General features: G+C 41.5%; 1 protein-coding gene across 1 annotated transcript; it reads right to left on the bottom strand.

The window, feature by feature from the left end:
- Window positions 1-216: 216 nt before the first annotated feature.
- LOC109891388 (keratin, type II cytoskeletal 8-like) lies at window positions 217-15258 on the bottom strand. The gene is made up of 9 exons (XM_031825628.1): window positions 14707-15258; window positions 11264-11472; window positions 10110-10170; window positions 9817-9912; window positions 9493-9657; window positions 8771-8896; window positions 6625-6845; window positions 1238-1284; window positions 217-1087 (listed from the first exon to the last, which is right to left on the bottom strand). Exons 1-9 carry the CDS (start codon window positions 15178-15180, stop codon window positions 669-671), a joined length of 1818 nt encoding a protein of 605 aa, XP_031681488.1. The 5' UTR covers window positions 15181-15258; the 3' UTR covers window positions 217-668.
- Between the last annotated feature and the right edge of the window lie 5329 nt (window positions 15259-20587).

The following is a 20587-nucleotide window of genomic DNA, read 5'->3' on the forward strand; positions in this document are numbered from 1 at the left end:
AAGTGCCCTTATTGTGACGCGGAAACGTCTAGGAGCAACAACGGCTCTAGCCGGGCCTGTGTCCAAGGGCCCCCCACCTCGTGGCAAAACATTTTAGTGCATATACACATTTCATACATTTCCCTTTTGGTGGGGTTTGGCATAAGGATAACAGCATCCTCTCATCAAATGACTCAATGGAAGAAATATGTCACACATCACATACACATTAAGAGGTTGTTTGTTTTCCTAGTGCTTTAATGGGTCTCTGAGCAAAGAGTTGAGAAAAACATCTGCTACAATGGCACCTGCTGGTGACTCAGGTGTGGACAGACAAATGAGATGGATAGCATCCATTGACAGTGAACGAGACCACACAAGTAGGCCAAATAGACATAAGGGGTCGACTTTCAGGGGCCTTTCAGGAATACATAACCCTTCACATTTACCACTTTAAACCGGACCATTTGTGGGTAGGAAAATTAAGTTCCAGTTAGACTGCCTGTGATTCCAGGTGGATCTAATTAGCCTGTTTGAAAGGTAACTGTTTGGCAGGCAAATGATGTACTAACCTGGCTAGAAAAGTCAAATGAATGTGAGTAGAAGGCTGAAAAGTAGGTTGTGGAAGCACAAATCTGTTACAGAAAGAATAGACAAATTCCATGGTCGCCTGTGATGACGAAGTCTCCTCATTCATCTCCTCGGGTGACAGTGGAATCCATGTCTCTGCTGGTGCCTTTGCTGCCTCCCAGGGTGATGCTGGAATCCACATCTCTGCTGGTGCCTTTGCTGCCTCCCAGGCTGATTCTGGAATCCACATCTCTGCTGGTGCCTTTGCTGCCTCCCAGGCTGATGCTGGAATCTGCATCTTTGCTGGTGCCTTTGCTACCTCCCAGGCTGATGCTGGCATCCACTTCTCTGCTGGTAGAGACCTGGATACCATTGGTGGCTCCCAGGATGATACTGCCAGGCAGGTCAAAACTGTGGCCTACATGGCTGTTCTCATGGCCACTGATGTAAGTTCTGCTGCTCTTGCATCCGCCTATTGAGCCCCGGACGTAGCTAGTGGTGTGACTGCTCTCCAGGCGGTAAGAGTTGTAGTTCATTGCTGGAAGTGGAAATGAACATTTCGGGTCATTGAAGTGAACATGGACTCGTGTTATTTATTTATCTCAGTTATTTGACCAGTGCGATGTACAATAAGTACTAAGCATTAAGTGAAACAGAATAGCTGTGGAGTGAGAGGACATTCACTTACAAGAAGACTGTTTGGAGATGCTGACCGACTTGATTCCAGTCACCAGCCTGGGTAAAGAAGTGGAGAGTAAAGAGAAGGGATCATAGAAGTAGAAGGAATAGAACAGGCTTGGAAGCTCTAACCCTGAAGCTCTAACCCTGAAGCTCTAACCCTGAAACTCTAACCCAGACGCTCTAACCCTGAAGCTCTAACCCTGAAACTCTAACCCTGAAGCTCTAACCCTGAAGCTCTAACCCTGAAGCTCTAACCCAGACGCTCTAACCCAGACGCTCTAACCCAGAAGCTCTAACCCAGAAGCTCTAACCCAGATGCTCTAACCCAGAAGCTCTAACCCAGAAGCTCTAACCCAGAAGCTCTAAACCTGAAGCTCTAAACCTGAAACTCTAACCCAGACGCTCTAACCCTGAAGCTCTAACCCAGAAGCTCTAAACCTGAAGCTCTAACCCAGAAGCTCTAAACCTGAAGCTCTAACCCAGAAGCTCTAACCCAGAAGCTCTAAACCTGAAGCTCTAACCCAGAAGCTCTAACCCAGAAGCTCTAAACCTGAAGCTCTAACTCTGAAGCTCTAACCCAGATGCTCTAACCCAGAAGCTCTAAACCTGAAGCTCTAACCCAGAAGCTCTAACCCAGAAGCTCTAACCCAGAAGCTCTAACCGTGGCAATTTGACTGGTAGTGGTAGACTCATGGATACACCACGTTGTCTTATGTCAGATTGTGTCACTCCTACGTGACGCTCGTCGCTCGACCAATCTTTTATGTTGGACGTTGAACACAATTTAAAAAATCTAGATTTTGCTCATCTGCCTAACACTAGTTCCTGATTTCAAAAATCCCTCCCCTCTCGGTATCTATGACACACTGGCTACTGCGGCAAACCATGCTCCAGCTAGCAGCCTAGTGCAAGCTTGTTTATGGTAGATCGTTTGCTAGCTTGTTGATAAAGTTGTAAGTCACCAAAGTTATGGGACTGTTCTCAGAAATCAGCATTTATCTGATTCCGACAGCTGGCACTGTGCCTCACTACTTTGTAACATTTGGCCAAAGTGATAACGGCGCAGAGAGTAATGAGCTGTGTTGTAGAACTCAGCACACTAATCACTCCCTGCCATCCAGGACCTCTATATCAGGCTGTATCAGAGGCCCAACATTTTTCAAAAAAACTGCCAAAGACTCCAGCCTCCCAGGCCATAGACTGTTCACTCTGCTACCGTCCATCGGCTCTCAGACCAACAGACTCCGAGACAGCTTCTACCCCCAAGCCATAAGACTGCTAAATAGCCAGACTGCTAAATAGTCAATTAATGGTACCCAAATTATCTGCACTGACTCTATCTTGCGCTGACCCAATGCACACTCACTAGACTCTACAGTATATACACACCGTATACACACTCATTCACACACACTACATTGACACTCCCACATAAAACCCACACATATTCACATACACTACATACACACACACACACACACAACATACCAACGCAACACAAACACACATACTTACACACACACACTTTTACACTCATCAGTTGCTGTAGCAACTCTGTTCTTTATTTTACTCTTATCGTTATTTATCCTGATGCCTAGTCACTTTACCCTGCCTTCATGTACATATCTAGCTCAAACACCTTGTACCTCTGCACATTGATCTGGTACTGGTACTCCCTGTATATAGCTCCATTCTTGTATATTGATTTTTTTCCTCTTTATTTTATTTAACTAGGCAAGTTGTGTTACTAATTTATTTTTAAACTGCATTGTTGGGAGGGCTCGTAAGCAAGCATTTCACAGTAAGCATTTCAGCATTGTTAGCATCCCTGCCTTTTGTTTCATATGAATTAATTTTGCAAGCAGACACTAGCTAGCTAACACTAGCTAATTTTCACATTTCAATTTTCAACAACAAAACACGTTAACTAGATGTAGAATTGGGTAGTGAAGACTTGCTCATTAAATGATGCCAACTGATGTGGCTCATGCAATTAAACGTATTTTCAGGGGTGTGTATTCGTGGATGCCAAGGGGAGCCAAGCTTCCCCCAAATATGCACAAAGAAAAAAAGAAAAAAACACAAAATAATTTATCTTTCGTCTCTCTGTGTTTCATAAATTTACCTCAATTCACAAGAGTCTTAATGTATCGGATAAAGAATACAAGTTAATGCAACAGCGCCCCTCCGTCTTAGTATTTGTAGCCCATCTATCTGATGTTGTCTGGTCAAAAAGAGTATGACATTGTTCCAGCCCGTAGCATTGAATCACTCTTTGATTGAATGTAAGGGAAGCCAGTGAGCGTTTGGCCTCCTTTGATTAAAAAAAATATATATTAAATATATATTAAATTAAAAGTGTTAAGGGAAGCCAATTTGGGTTTGGCTTCAAAGCCAAACATAATTGACAGAATTTTTTTATTTATTATTCCATCATCTTGTTGTGTCCTTGTCATCCGGTGGCTAGTAAAAATCGTCTCCTTCCTAAATTAACTATGGATGGAGATAGGGATTTGGACTTGTGGTTTTACTTCAATTCTCTGCACTGGCAAATTATTATAAATGTGATTCTGATCCAACCATAAATGAATACATTGTGCCTCTGGCCTGAGAGGATGGAAGTTCCACATGTAGCTAGATGTAGTATACTGATGTTTACTAGCTGGCCTGGCGCATCGTTGCCAATGAATGGAAGTTATGCTAGCCAGCAAGCATCTTAGCCAGGTAGCCTAGGCCAACAAAAACTAAAGGTGTATACAGTATGACAGAGTCAGAGACCGTTTAGGCAATATGAAAGAACAGGATGGCATTGGTGTTTCCCTACAAGTTTGGTGAGTCAAAATGTTTTTTTCTATTTGCACGCACACACACACACACAGAGAGAGAGAAATCAGTAGCATGGACAGCCACATCCTGTTTAGCTTACGTTGGAATAAATAATTTTGGGTATATTTTAGATGTCACTGTATTTGACTAAGCATAGGGATTACAGTGGCTTGCGAAAGTATTCACCCCTCTTGGCTTTTTTCCTATTTTGTTGCCTTACAACCTGGAATTAAAATGGATTTTGGGGGGTTTGTATCATTTGATTTATACAACATGCCTACCACTTGGAAGATTAAAAATATATTTTCTTGTGAAACAAAAAAGACAAGACAAAAAAACTGAAAACTTGAGTGTGCATAACTATTCATCTAGCCATTTGAATTTCTGACCATTCTTCAAGGCAAAACTGCTCCAGCTCCTTCAAGTTGGATGGGTTCCGCTGGTGTACAGCAATCTTTTAGTCATACCACAGATTCTCAATTGGATTGAAGTCTGGGCTTTGACTAGGCCATTCCAAGGCATTTCAATGTTTCCCCTTAAACCACTCAAGTGTTCCTTTGGCAGTGTGCTTAGGGTCATTGTCCTGCTGGAAAGTGAACCTCCATCCTAGTCTCAAATCTCTGGAAGACTGAAACAGGTTTCCATCTGGTATGTCCCTGTATTTAGCGCTATCCATCATTCCTTCAATTCTGACCAGTTTCCCAGTCCTTGCCGATGAAAACATCCCCCAGCATGATACTGCGTGGTGGTACATGCTTCACTGTGGGGATGGTATTCTCGATGTGATGAGAGGTGTTGGGTTTGCGCCAGACAGTGTTTTCCTTGATAGTCAAAAAGCTCAATTTTAGTCTCATCTGACCAGAGTACCTTCTTCCATATGTTTTGGGAGTCTCCCACATGCCTTTTGGTGAACATCAAACGTGCTTGTTTATTTTTTTCTTTAAGCAATGGCTTTTTTTCTGGCAACTCTTCCATTAAGCCCAGCTCTGTGAAGTGTACGGCTTTAAGTGGTCCTATGGACAGATACTCCAATCTCCACTGTGGAGCTTTGCAGCTCCTTCAGAATTATATTTGGTCTCTTTGTTGCCTCTCTGATTAATGCAATCCTTGTCTGGTCTGTCAGTTTTGGTGGGCGGCCCTCTTTTGGCAGGTTTGTCGTGCCAAATTCTTTCAATGTTTTAATAACGGATTTTGGGGTCTCCGTGGGATGTTCAAAGTTTCTAATATTTTTTTATAACTCAACAGTGATCTGTACTTCTCCACAACTTTGTCCCTGACCTGTTTGGAGAGCTCCTTGGTCTTCATGGTACCGCTTGTTTGCTGGTGCCCCTTGCTTAGTGATGTTGCAGACTCTGGGGCCTTTCAGAGCAGATCATGTGACAGATCATGTGACACTTAGATTGCACACAGGTTGACTTCATTTAACTAATGGTGTGACTTCTGAAGGTAATTGTTTGAACCAGATCTTATTTAGGGGCTTCATAGCAAAGGGGGGTGAATAAATATGCATGCACCACTTTTCAGATTTGTATTTTTTCACATTTTTTAAACAACATATTTTTTTAATTTCACTTCACCAATTTTGACTATTTTGTCCATTACATGAAATCCAAATAAAAATCCATTTAAATTACAGGTTGTAATGCAAACAAATGGGAAAAACACCAAGGGGGATGAATACTTTTGCAAGGCACTGTATATGATGTTGAAATGTTGAAGTTGAAATGGTGCTGGAATAGTGGAGGCAGCGCATGTTTTCTTTATGACTTGCGGTATGTCTCTGTGGTTCTCAATCAATAGTTGTTTAGTAAAATGTTCTAAACATTACCTTGCTTGACCATGCTGTAGGTCATGTAACTGTTGTTACTGTCACACCAGCCTTCGCTTTGGCTCCCCCTCCTGTCCAGCTCATGCAATATGTTTTGTGGACTTCACCAGACAGATCTTGCTCTCCGGTTTTGTAATGAAACAAATGTGTCGTTTAATTTACTCTGCCACTGTCTTTTTATTGTCTCGGTCTTAGGCCTATATATCACAGTTGCAAGGCATCTGAACTAACAGGTTATAGAGCAAACAATGCAATTATCACAACATAGGTTTTAATATAGTTTTTTTTCCTGGCTTGGATTCCCCACTGATTTTACCCACGCACCGCTACTGTGTATTTTTTATAATGTCAGTTGAGTTGACTCAACAAATCACAGTACGTATTGAAGGGTAAACTTCTTGCTTTTACTTCCTGGCCTGGGTACACTCAAAATTGCTGCCAGTCCACCCATTATGCCATCATTGACTTGAATGGGGATGTCCATTCTATTCATTCCTTTCTGTGGAAGGGATATTATCAGTGAGAAAATTAACTCATTGGTCATCATCAAATTCTCCTAATGCTAGAGTCAGGTCATTCAACACCATGTCCTAATGCTCTCATGTGGGAATGCTATCCTCCTTACTTCCTGTGACTACTCACTAATCTAAAAGAACGTTACAAGAAAGCCTAACTCAGATCAGATCTGAGGGAAAGAGGGAAGGCAGCCACTTCATTTGTGCAGGGCTCACGGTTCCTACCTGCTCTCCTCTCCCTCCAGCAGCTTCCTGTAGGTAGCGATCTCAATGTCCAGGGCCAGCTTGACATTCATCAGCTCCTGGTACTCGCGCACCTGGCGGGCCATGTCCTGTTTGGCTCTCTGCAGGGCCACCCCGAGATCGTTGATGCGAAGCCTGGCGTCCTTCACCGCCAGCTCACCGCGCTCCTCTGCCTTAGCAATCTGGTTCTCCAGGTGGGTGCGCTATTGTCAGATAAATCATATTTTTAGTTGTGTTCCTATTTGTAAATGTTGTTGATCCTACCGCTGAATAGGAGAGACAGTCTATCCACGCTGGAGGTTGACCGATTAATCGAAATGGCCGATTAATTAGGGAAGATTTCAAGTTTTCATAACAATCGGAAATCTGTATTTTTGGTCGCAGATTTTTTTTTTTTTTTTTTTTATACCTTTATTTAACTAGGCAAGTCAGTTAATTAAGAACAAATTCTTATTTTCAATGACGGCTTAGGAACAGTGGGTTAACTGCCTTGTTCAGGGGCAGTAGGACAGATTTTCACCGTGTCAGCTCGGGGGATACAATCTTGCAACTTTACAGTTAACTAGTCCAGCTGCCTCTCGTTGCACTCCACAAGGAGACTGCCTGTTACGTGAATGCAGTAGAAGCCAAGGTAAGTTGCTAGCTAGCATTAAACTTATCTTATAAAAAACAATCAATCATAATCACTAGTTAACTACACATGGTTGATGATTTTACTAGTTTATCTTGCATGTCCTGCGTTGCATATAATCGATGCAACGCTGGGGGATGATTTAACAAAAGCGCATTTGCGAAAAAAGCACAAATGTTGAATGACTGTACCTAACCATAAACACCAATGCCTTTTTTAAAATCAATACACAGAAGTATATATTTTTAAACCTGCATATTTAGCTAAAAGAAATCCCGGTTAGCAGGCAATATTAACCAGGTGAAATTGTGTCCCTTCTCTTGCGTTCATTGCACACAGAGAAGAGGGTATATGCAACAGTTTGGGCTGCCTGGCTCATTGCGAACTAATTTGCCAGAATTGTACGTAATTATGACATAACATTGAAGGTTGTGCAATGTAACAAGAATATTTAGACTTAGGGATGCCACCCGTTAGATAAAATACAGAACGGTTCCGTATTTCACTGAAATAATAAACGTTTTGTTTTCGAAATGATAGTTTCCGGATTCGACCATATTAATGACCAAAGGCTCGTATTTCTATGTGTTGTTATGTTATAATTAAGTCTATGATTTGATAGAGCAGTCTGACTGAGCGATGGTAGGCAGCAGCAGGCTCGTAAGCATTCATTCAAACAGCACTTTAGTGCGTTTTTCCAGCAGCTCTTTGCAAGCACAGCGCTGTTTATGACTTCAAGCCTATCAACCTAAGGGCTGGTGTAACCGATGTGAAATTGCTAGCTAGTTAGCTGGGTGTGCACTAATAGCGTTTCAAACGTCACTCGCTCTGAGACTTGGAGTAGTTATTCCCCTTGCTCTGCAAGGGCCCTGGCTTTTGTGGAGCGATGGGTAACGATGCTTCGAGTGTGGCTGTTGTCGATGTGTTCCTGGTTCGAGCCCAGGTAGGGGCGAGGAGAGGGACGGAAGCTATACTGTTACACTGGCAATACTATAGTGCCTATAAGAACATACAATAGTCAAAGGTATATTAAATACAAATGGTATAGAGAGAAATAGTCCTATAAATACTATATTAACTACAACCTAAAACCTCTTACCTTAGAATATTGAAGTCTCATGTTAAAAGGAACCACCAACTTTCATATGTTCTCATGTTCTGAGCAAGGAACTCAAACGTTAGCTTTTTTACATGGCACATATTGCACTTTACTTTCTTCTCCAACACTTTGTTTTTTAAATTGATTTTTCATTGATGTATTATATTAAGTTAAAATAAGTGTTCATTCAGTATTGTTGTAATTGTCATTATTACAAATACATTTTTTTTAAATCGTCCGATTAATCGGCATCGGCTTTTTTGGTCCTCCAATAATCGGTATCGGTATCAGCGTTGAAAAATCATAATAGGTCTACCTATAATCCACGCTAGGGGTGTTAGATAAAATGGCACTTCTGTTACATATTGACTAAGAGGCATGCAGTATGAGACACTCACCTGACCCTTCATCATGTCAATTTCAGACTGATATCTCATGATTTTACGGTTCATATCTGCGATCTCTGCCTTAGTGTTTTTCAGGTCGTCCCCATACTTTCTGGCTGACACCTGCATCTGTTCATACTGTTACAGAGACAACACATAGAGACATAACAAAACAGTGAAGTCCATGTAATTTAGCTAGCAGATACCTGAGATGGTAGAAATAGCCTTTGTTACCACAATTGCTATGGTAATCGAGAGAGGTTTCACAATGTATAGTTATAATGAAGTAGTGGAGGTGAGCTAGTCATGACCTCACACAGTGACATTATCCTCCCTCAGAGATCCTCCCTGGGGTTACTGTCACCCCAAACTATAGAACTTGAGATTTTATGGTTACGGTGGTTGTTCTAGTATCCACATTAGGATACCACGTAGGCATTCGACATCATAGGATGCTGGTGGGAGGAGCTATAGGAGGACGGGCTCATTGCAATGCTGGAATGAAATTAGTGGAACAGAGTCAAGAATGTGGTTTCCATATGTTTGATGTGTTTGATACCATTTAAATGATTCCATTCCAGCCCTTACTATGAGCCCATCCCCCTACAACTCCTCCCACCAGCATCCTCTAATGGACATCCATTCTCAGTGATATGCAAGTATGGACATAGGAGCACAGCCAATATTACATCTCAGAAAGTTTATCTGGGGGCCTCACGGGGGAAAGGGCTTACCTTCTGTGTGTACCAAGTCTCGGCCTCAGCTCTGCTGCGGTTGGCGATGTCCTCGTACTGGGCGCGCACTTCAGCGACAATGGAGTCCATGTCCAGGTTACGGCTGTTGTCCATCTCTACCACCACAGAGGTGTCCTTGATCTGGCCCTGCAGCTCACGCAGCTCCTGAAGAACCAAGAGAGGATGAAGAGAAACCTTTAGATTTCATCCGGCATCTACTCTTCACTCAATTGATTCCAAATCCAATGGAATCGACAGCATAGGCTAATCCTTCAAATGTTTTCTGTCAGTCTCTCCCATTGCAGTATGGACATGGTACATTACCATATCATAGATACTCCTGAGAAACTCAATCTCATCAGTCAGACAGACCAGCTTGGCCTCCAGCTCCATCTTGATCATGTATGCAGAATCTGTATCCTGAGAAAGCAGGACATATCTAGTTTCATGTCGGGCGGCAGGTTGGACCAGTAACCGAGCAAGGCACTTAATCCTAACTGCTCCTGCAAGTAAATGTGCTTTTCTACTTCAGCCAATTTGTTGATGTTGTGGTAAAGCAACGATGCACTGCAAGTTATGCATGTAGGGGGGCTTCTAGAATGATTCAGTCTACTGACCTTCTTCAGGAGAACAAAATTGTTTTCAGACTCGTTACGCTTGTTGATCTCATCCTCATACCTGAGAGTGGTGAGTGGATAATAGAGCAAGCCTTTTAATCAAACAAGAAACATTTCTGACAAGCTTAAAATCAAATGATGTTTAGGATTAAAGATTTTAATTCATTCAAAAATAAAGCTTCTTGAAATACTGTATTTGAGACCCAGATTTGTAAAGTAGTGACACTTTCCCACATTAGCATGCGAATGCTAATGCTAATGCTTATATCCTGCCTGTTTGGCCCTGTCCGGGGGTATCGTCGGATGGGGCCACAGTGTCTCCCGACCCCTCCTGTCTCAGCCTCCAGTATTTATGCTGCAGTAGTTTATGTGTCAGGGGGCTAGGGTCAGTCTGTTATATCTGGAGTATTTCTCCTGTCTTATCCGGTGTCCTGTGTGAATTTAAGTATGCTCTCTCTAATTCTCTCTTTCTCTCTTTTTCTCTCTTTCTTTCTCTCTTTCTTTCTCTCTCTCGGAGGACCTGAGCCCTAGGACCATACCTCAGGACTACCTGGGATGATGACTCCTTGCTGTCCCCAGTCCACCTGGCCGTGCTGCTGCTCCTGTTTCAACTGTTCTGCCTGCGGCTATGGAACCCTGACCTGTTCACCGGACGTGCTACCTGTCCCAGACCTGCTGTTTTCAATTCTCTAGAGACAGCAGGAGCGGAGGCGATACTCTGAATGATCGGCTATGAAAAGTCAACTGACATTTACTCCTCAGGTGCTGCCCTGTTGCACCCTCGGCAACCACTGTGATTATTATTATTTGACCCTGCTGGTCATCTGTGAACATTTGAACATCTTGGCCATGTTCTGTTATAATCTCCACCCGGCACAGCCAGAAGAGGACTGGCCATCCCTCATAGCCTGGTTCCTCTCTAGGTTTCTTCCTAGGTTCTGGCCTTTTTCTGGAGTTTTTCCTAGCCACCGTGCTTCTACACTTGCATTGCTTGCTGTTTGGAGTTTTAGGCTGGGTTTCTGTACAGCACTTTGTGACATCAGCTGATGTAAGAAGAGCTTTATAAATACATTTAATTTGATTAATGATAATGACCTTTTCAGGGCAAATGAACCCTCCTAGTTAAACATTTCTAACATGAAGAAAGTACTCACTTGGTTTTGAAGTTCTCAACCAGATCCTTCATGTTGTGCAGGTCCGACTCCAACCTCATCTTCTCGTTGCCCAGGCCGTCCAGCTCTCTGCGCAGGTTGGAGATGTAGGCCTTGCACATGGCGTCGATGTTGGAGCGGGTGGTGGTCTGGTTCTGCAGGAGGCTCCACTTGGTCTCCAGCATCTTGTTCTGCTGCTCCAAGAAACGCACCTGCAGGGACAAAAGGGAAATGGTCAGTGCCATTGACTGAAACTTGTGAAGGAAGGAAGGAAGGAAGGAAGGAAGGAAGGAAGGAAGGAAGGAAGGAAGGAAGGAAGGAAGGAAGGAAGGAAGGAAGGAAGGAAGGAAGGAAGGAAGGAAGGAAGGAAGGAAGGAAGATGTGCATCGCTAAGGTGTGGAGAGGGGTAGAATGCCACAGATAAGGTTAACCTGGTGGTAAACAGAACTGATTTATGGCTTAACCTGCACATTGATCCTTGAGTTCTTTGGTTCTTTAGAAATAATGGGCCCCATTAAGGTAGGTAAAACAATAAGGGATGGTTGAAGCATGTAATCATTATAGAGATAATTGACCGTTGATAAGCCCTGTGCATGAATGGGCTGATATATCTGACAGTGAACATGACATTTCCTGTTTGATTGTGTAGGTCTATGGGACAATGGCACATTGAGCAAGAGAGGACTCTGTGACAAGATGTATTTCTGGCCAACAACAAATCCCTATTTGCCTACAACTTCTACTGAGAAGAAAGATTGTTTTGTGGACTTAAGAGTCAGTAACTAATGTCTAGAAGGGTTTTCCAAACAACAAACCCTGTATTCATACAACTAACCTCGTCTTGTGGTCTCTCTCTGGACCAATTTCTGTCCACCCTGTCTCCCTTTTTTAGTAAGAGGGAGTTTGGTGATCCCAATTTATTCTGTTAATAACCAAGTTTGTCTCTTATATGCTTGCCTAAAAAGTATGCAATAAGTCATAAATGTACAGTATAATCTAACGAATTGTAAAAATCGCTGAAGTTGGAGACTTTTATCTCCCTCACCAACTTCAAACATCTGCTATCTGAGCAGCTAACCGATCGCTGCAGCTGTACATAGTCTATTGGTAAATAGCCCACCCATTTTTAACTACAGTGCATTGCGAAAGTATTCGGCCCCCTTGAACTTTGCGACCTTTTGCCACATTTCAGGCTTCAAACATAAAGATATAAAACTGTATTTTTTTGTGAAGAATCAACAACAAGTGGGACACAATCATGAAGTGGAACGACATTTATTGGATATTTCAAACTTTTTTAACAAATCAAAAACTGAAAAATTGGGCGTGCAAAATTATTCAGCCCCTTTACTTTCAGTGCAGCAAACTCTCTCCAGAAGTTCAGTGAGGATCTCTGAATGATCCAATGTTGACCTAAATGACTAATGATGATAAATACAATCCACCTGTGTGTAATCAAGTCTCCATATAAATGCACCTGCACTGTGATAGTCTCAGAGGTCTGTTAAAAGCGCAGAGAGCATCATGAAGAACAAGGAACACACCAGGCAGGTCCGAGATACTGTTGTGAAGAAGTTTAAAGCCGGATTTGGATACAAAAAGATTTCCCAAGCTTTAAACATCCCAAGGAGCACTGTGCAAGCGATAATATTGAAATGGAAGGAGTATCAGACCACTGCAAATCTACCAAGACCTGGCCATCCCTCTAAACTTTCAGCTCATACAAGGAGAAGACTGATCAGAGATGCAGCCAAGAGGCCCATGATCACTCTGGATGAACTGCAGAGATCTACAGCTGAGGTGGGAGACTCTGTACATAGGACAACAATCAGTCGTATATTGCACAAATCTGGCCTTTATGGAAGAGTGGCAAGAAGAAAGCCATTTCTTAAAGATATCCATAAAAAGTGGCGTTTAAAGTTTGCCACAAGCCACCTGGGAGACACACCAAACATGTGGAAGAAGGTGCTCTGGTCAGATGAAACCAAAATGTAACTTTTTGGCAACAATGCAAAACGTTATGTTTGGCGTAAAAGCAACACAGCTTATCACCCTGAACACACCATCCCCACTGTCAAACATGGTGGTGGCAGCATCATGGTTTGGGCCTGCTTTTCTTCAGCAGGGACAGGGAAGATGGTTAAAATTGATGGGAAGATGGATGGAGCCAAATACAGGACCATTCTGGAAGAAAACCTGAAGGAGTCTGCAAAAGACCTTAGACTGGGACGGAGATTTGTCTTCCAACAAGACAATGATCCAAAACATAAAGCAAAATCTACAATGGAATGGTTCAAAAATAAACATATCCAGGTGTTAGAATGGCCAAGTCAAAGTCCAGACCTGAATCCAATCGAGAATCTGTGGAAAGAACTGAAAACTGCTGTTCACAAATGCTCTCCATCCAACCTCACTGAGCTCGAGCCGTTTTGCAAGGAGGAATGGGAAAAAATGTCAGTCTCTCGATGTGCAAAACTGATAGAGACATACCCCAAGCGACTTACAGCTGTAATCGCAGCAAAAGGTGGCGCTACAAAGTATTAACTTAAGGGGGCTGAATAATTTTGCACGCCCAATTTTTCAGTTTTTGATTTGTTAAAGAAGTTTGAAATATCCAATAAATGTCGTTCCACATCATGATTGTGTCCCACTTGTTGTTGATTCTTCACAAAAAAATACAGTTTTATATCTTTATGTTTGAAGCCTGAAATGTGGCAAAAGGTCGCAAAGTTCAAGGGGGCCGAATACTTTCGCAAGGCACTGTACCTCATCCCCATACTGTTTTTATTTATTTACTTTTCTGCTCTTTTGCACACCAATATCTCTACCTGTACATGACCATCTGATCATTTATCACTCCAGTGTTAATCTGCAAAATTTTAATTATTCGCCTACCTCCTCATGCCTTTTGCACACAATGTATATAGACTCCCCTTTTTTTTCTACTGTGTTATTACTCCATGTGTAACTCTGTGTTGTCTGTTCACACTGCTATGCTTTATCTTGGCCAGGTCGCAGTTGCAAATGAGAACTTGTTCTCAACTAGCCTACCTGGTTAAATAAAGGTGAAATTTAAAAAAGTACATTTAAAAAAAAAAAATCCATAGTTTTGTACACAATGTACGTTCAGTTTTGTACACAATGTTTTGTACACAATGTTTTGTACACAATGTACATTCAGTTATGATTGACCAAAGCAGGGAGCTTATTAAATGAAGGTAAAGGGAATGGTTATAGGTAACATTGAAAATCTGAAACAGATGACTGAAATCATCCTTCAAAGGCCAAGTTAATACAAACCAGGGGTGGACATTGTACTTTTGGGAACACTCCATTGGCCCCATTGTACCAGACGAGCTAAATCAAGCTCAGCTCAAGTGTATGAAAGTATTTGGCATGCACTATGCATTTGACCCTGTTGTGATAGGAACACATGAGGAACTGACCTTATCGATGAAGGAGGCAAAGCGGTTGTTGAGGGTCTTGATCTGCTCCTTCTCATGGGTGCGGACAACCTGGATGTTGGGGTCGATTGCCAGGTTCAGTGGTGCTAGCAGGCTCTGGTTGACCTGAACAGCTGTGATTTGAGGGGATCCCGTACAGGTCATCGTCCCACCACCCACCATACCCATACCGCCTCCAACACCCATACCACCGCCAACACCCATGCCTGTATACGCAAACTCCATCACACCCCGTCTTTGCACGGAACCCCCAGCCACAACTACCCTATAACCACCTGCTGCAACGCCCCTGGCGCTGCTGCCAACGCTCCCGTAGGAGCTGCGGACGCTGTAGCTCTGTCTGGCACCGCCATATCCACCGGAGTAGGAGCTGCTGCTGAAGTTCTGAGGGGAGCCGATGCCTGTAGAGGAGGGCCTCACAGAGTAGCTGGTGCTCTTCACAGCTCTGGTGGACATGACAACTTACGTTTTAGCCAGTGTTACAGGAGGTGGTCTGTTGAGACTGAGAGACTCTCTGTAGATGGAGCTCACTGTTCCCTGGCCCTCTTTTTATATGGAAAGGGGAGGGTCCGATTGGAGTTATGATTGGCTAGCGTGCATTGGGGATGAGCGCAGAATAGAGGAATGCTGGAGGAAAATAATAGAGTCATGTTACATACTTACAGCACACAGATTGAATTTGAGAGAGTATAAAACTTACAGAAAAGGGATTGCCTGTCTCATTGAAGCTTTAGATGGATTTGGAGCTGCTTTTCCTTGTTTGCAGCATAAGATATTATCATAATGCTATTCTGACTATTCTTATGATGATTTATTTATGTTAAAGTGTCAATGCAGTTGACCAGTGCAGAATGCATTATATCAGGGTTGGGGACTATCTGATTACAAAAAAACTGCAACTGTAATCAGTTACGTTACCTGCAAACATATTGTAATTCGATAAAAGAGTACTTCTTGTAATACTCTAAAATTGAGAAATTATGTTGGTAAAAAAAAAAAAAAATTATGACACGTTTCTGTTTTGTCAATGACATTCAATTCAGCCTTGAAAAAAGGTGCAAGTTATGTTTGTTTCACCTGAGCGAGTCTGACCACAAGTCAGAGACCACTATGATGACACACCAAATGCGTTTGATGGATAATTTTTGTCTTCTTCTAATGCCTCTGAAAGGGAAAGTAATCAGATTACATTACTGAGTTTGGGTAATCAGTTACATTTCTGATTACAATTTTGGACAGATAACTAATAACTGTAACAGATGACATTTATAAATTAACCAACCCAACCCTGCATTCTATGCATCATCAAACACACCAGCAGTATTGAATTGTACAGAAACATACAGCTCTGGGAATGGGCTACTGCACTGTACATGAATCAGGTGGTTAGTAAATTATATTGGAAAATAGAATTACATACAAAATGCAGTGTTCATCTATACTTATATATAATTAGTACTTTACTCTACTTCACTTGTTCAACCAACCCAAATGTTATTTTACATTAATTCAGCATAAGATAAATGCTTAATATTAACTACTATTTGTGTGTAAAAACAACTACAAGGAAAATTGTGTTTAACTTACTAAATTTTCATAATATTTCCTTTCAACTTAAGAATTTTAAGTTCTTCCAACAACTTGCCATGTGGCTCTGTTTTCAGAAGATAGTGGGTACATTTTTTTGTTTTTGTTTACGATACTTTTACACAATATTGTAATCATGTTTAATGAACGAAAAGCACATTTCTATATTTGTATCAAACAGTTTGTTATTCTGTAAGGTGTAATGGATCATGATGAATGGATATCAAAACCATCAGACAAATTGAGGTTCAGTGATGAGATCATCCATTCTTATCCTTAGTAAGATCATGCCGCCACGCATGACAGAGGCAAATCTATCAAGCTACAATGCTTGCAGCTTGACCTCCAGTTAGTGCTAGCGGAAGGAGCACTGTGCTCAACAATTCCTGCTAAAGTGGATCAAAATGTCAAGCGATGAAATACAGAAAGCCATGTTTAACAGTAAGACACGATCAATGAAAGTAACTCATTAGAAAGATTAAGTAGATCTAATGTACAATAACAGTTCAGGATTTGATAAAACTAAGTTGAATCTTAGCCATTGTTTTATACTTCACTTAATGTATTAGTGTTTGAAACAGTAAAAGTTAAGTATAGTAGTGGAACTAGCACAATACTTTTTACGGTGTGTTAGATGATGGCTAATGAAATTAGTGCTTGGTGTCATCCTGCGAGACAGTTTGTCACCATTAACGATGTCCCTTGCTGCAGCAAGCATTTTGCATGTGTAAAAAGGAACTTCATAATGCCCAGAACTGTGTTAGAGTTGAAACAACATTTATTTCAACTCTCAAGTCGACTACCATAATATAGTCCAAGGATAGATATTCCATGAGTCAGATTCTCCCAAAATCAAGAGACGTATTTTAATATGACCAATGAGCAGCAAAGAATCTTCCACAGACAGTCTGCACGTGTTAGCAAGTACTTCTAGACACATTAAACCACATCAAGTAGATGGGGCAGGTTTTTACCCTCAGATATGGTGTGTCTGTGTTGCTAGTGACTGAATGACTCACAGTTGTGGGTTTTAATGTAAACCTAATTCACAATCCGTATCTTAACACATCTTAAAGTGAGTCATACATACTGTATAATATGTTGCAATGAACAACTCTCATTGATCCATTATATTTTACACAGACACCTTTATTGTGTGGAGAGTGTCACATAGGCTATCGATTAACATTCCTCTCTTATCTGCTGAAAAAATAGCAAACAGTGGTTGTCTCTAGTTTCCTCAATATAATGCCAAGCCCACCTTGGTCGCATACCCTTTTCCCTGCATCATGAAAGGCAGATCATGGCCCGTATGCAGGAAGTGTCTTTGAGTAGGAATGGCTTCAGAAAGTTTTCATACCCCATGACTTATTCCACATTTTGTTGGGTTACAGCTCAAGTTCAAAATATACATTTTTTTTTCAACACACAATACCCCATAATGAAAAAGTGAAAACAATACAAAAATATGTCATTGACAAAAGTATTCACATCCCTGAATCACTACTTTATAGAATCATCTTTGGCTGCGATTACAGCTGTGTGTCGGTAAGAGTTTAGAGTCGGTAAGAGTTTTCCACACCTGAATTGTGCAACATTTGTCGGTTATCAGTGCTTGACTTGGACTACAGTAGGTGCCGCTACTCATTTTGGTGTTGGTACTTTTATATTTATTTGCAGGAGCATCACAAAACACGGCAGGGTAGCCTAGTGGTTAGAGTGATGGACTAGTAACCGGAAGGTTGCAAGTTCAAATCCCCGAGCTGACAAGGTACAAATCTGTTGTTCTGCCCCTGAACAGGCAGTTAACCCACTGTTCCTAGGCTGTCATTGAAATAAGAATTTGTTCTTAACTGACTTGCCTAGTTAAATAAAGTTTAAATAAAAAATACTTTTGATCTAATATTCTGTAAGAGAAACAGGAGCTCAAGCAGTAGAAAATGTGAGGTTCCAGTTACTCGGCTCTGGTGAGCTCCTGCCCAAGTCAAGCATTGCCCATTTATTATTATTTTTAATGTCAAGCTCTGTAAAATTGGTTGTTGATCATTACTAGGCAACACTTTTCAGGTCATGTCATAGATTCTCAAGTAAATGTAAGTCAAAACTGTAACTTGGCCACTCAGGAACATTCACTAACTTCTTGGTAAGCAATTCCATTGTAGACTTGGCATTGTGTTTTAGGTTATGTCCTGCTGAAAGGTGAATTCTGTGTGTCTGTTGGAAAGCAGAGTGAACCAGGTTTTCCTCTAGGATTTTGCCTGTGCTTAGCTCCGTTCCATTTCTTTTTTATCTTTAAAAACTACCCAGTACTTAATGATTACAAGCATACCTATAAAATTATGCAGCCACCACTATGCTTGAAAATATGGAGAGTGGAACTTGGAAATGTGTTGCATTGGATTTTCTCAAAACATTACACTTCGTACTCAAGACAAAAAGTACATTTCTTTGCCACATTTATTTTGTAGTATTACTTTAGTGCCTTGTTGCAAACAGGATAAATGTTTTGGAATATTTTTATTCTGTACAGGCTTCCTTCTTTTCACTCTGTCAATTAGGTTAGTATTGTGGAGTATCTACAATCTGTAACTCTATAACATCACTGGCCTCATGGTTTTCCTTCCTCTCCGGCGACTGAGTTAGGAAGGATGCTGTATCTTTGTAGTGACTGGGTGTATTGATTCACCATCCAAAGTGTGGTGCTCAAAGGGATATTCAATGTCTGTTTTTTTCCCATCTGCCAATAGGTGCCCTTTGTGAGGAATTGTAAAACCTTCCTGGTCTTTGTGGTCGACTCTGTGTTTGAAATTCACTGCTCGACTGAGGGAGCTCACAGATAATTGTATGTGTGGGGTATAGATATGAGAAAGTCATTCAAAAATCATGTTAAACACTATTATTGCACACATACATCTTATGTGACTTGTTAAGCACATTTTTTACCCCTGAACTTATTTAGGCCTGCCATAACAAAGGGGTTGAATACTTATTGACTCAAAACATTTCAGCTTTTAATTTGTAATTAATTTGGAAGTCACATCCTGTACAAATTGTCAGTATTGTACCTTCACATTTCTATCAAGTACAATATATATCTTTACCTTCGGGCTTCACTTCTTCTATTGTTGACACTCCCTGTACTTCAGTTGAAAGAATGTGATTCGGTTGATCAAAACAGAGGTCAAATAGTTTTTTAAATGTTTGTCCTGTTTCCGTGAGACACCCTCAGAGAGTGGGGTCACAGCCAGGAATCAGCCATTATTGTCAGCAACCCTGAAGCCTTTAGGGCTACGTGACTTGCTCAAGGGCAGATCAACAGATGTTTCACTCAGTCAGCTCATTATTCAAACTTGCAACCTTTGGGTTACTGGGCCAACACGAACAGCTAGGCTACCTGCCGCTGTTAATTGGTAGCTTAAAGAGAATGTGGTCCTTGTAAGAGCCTGGCCTATTGTGCTTACATGCAAAAGGAAGGGGCTTGTGTTTATTTAGCCCTAAGCAATGGAATGCTACTATAAACACCCTGACACTGTTGTCACAGTTAGACACAAAGGGTGTGTGTGTGTGTGTGTGTGTGTGTGTGTGTGTGTGTGTGTGTGTGTGTGTGTGTGTGTGTGTGTGTGTGTGTGTGTGTGTGTGTGTGTGTGTGTGTGTGTGTGTGTGTGTGTGTGTGTGTGTACAGCCTTGCTGCTTAGTAACACATGTTAACCCACACACCTCCCTGGGAAAGGCTTATCAGAGTTTGACTGCTGGGTTGAAGAGATAAATAATGACTCACTCAATGAACTCAATAACACACCTCAATGAATTCAATTGGGAAAACATTATTTAGCATTACATTTTTCACATGATTTTAATCATTTTTACAGATCTGGTTGAGTGAATAGTTTGAACTATTTTTCAGTTTATCTCAAATGTTGGACAATATAACTCCATTTGTAAACAGACTCGAAGTTGCACTGTGAAGAGCCTACACCAATGTTTATTTTGCCATATGAAAGCAACATGGCTTACGTTTGCATTGGCCATTGGGAGCCCTTATCTGGCTCAAGCCTTACCATGTTTGTCAAAAAGTGACCAATGACCTATTATTATTCATCAGGTTCATCCCTAAACAAACAAAAACAGCTGTAATCTTTCTGTGATCATCTTCACTTTGATAAATCTCTACTTTCCTCTCTGGCTGAAATCACTACATTCCTCATCTGTCGTCAGAGGCCTGGGGTAATTTTAAGACACCCGTTTGACATCTGACCCTTCTCACCCCGTGGCCTCC

Source organism: Oncorhynchus kisutch, linkage group LG5 (genome assembly GCF_002021735.2).
Source record: "Oncorhynchus kisutch isolate 150728-3 linkage group LG5, Okis_V2, whole genome shotgun sequence".
In the NCBI taxonomy this organism is placed as follows: Eukaryota; Metazoa; Chordata; class Actinopteri; order Salmoniformes; family Salmonidae; genus Oncorhynchus; species Oncorhynchus kisutch.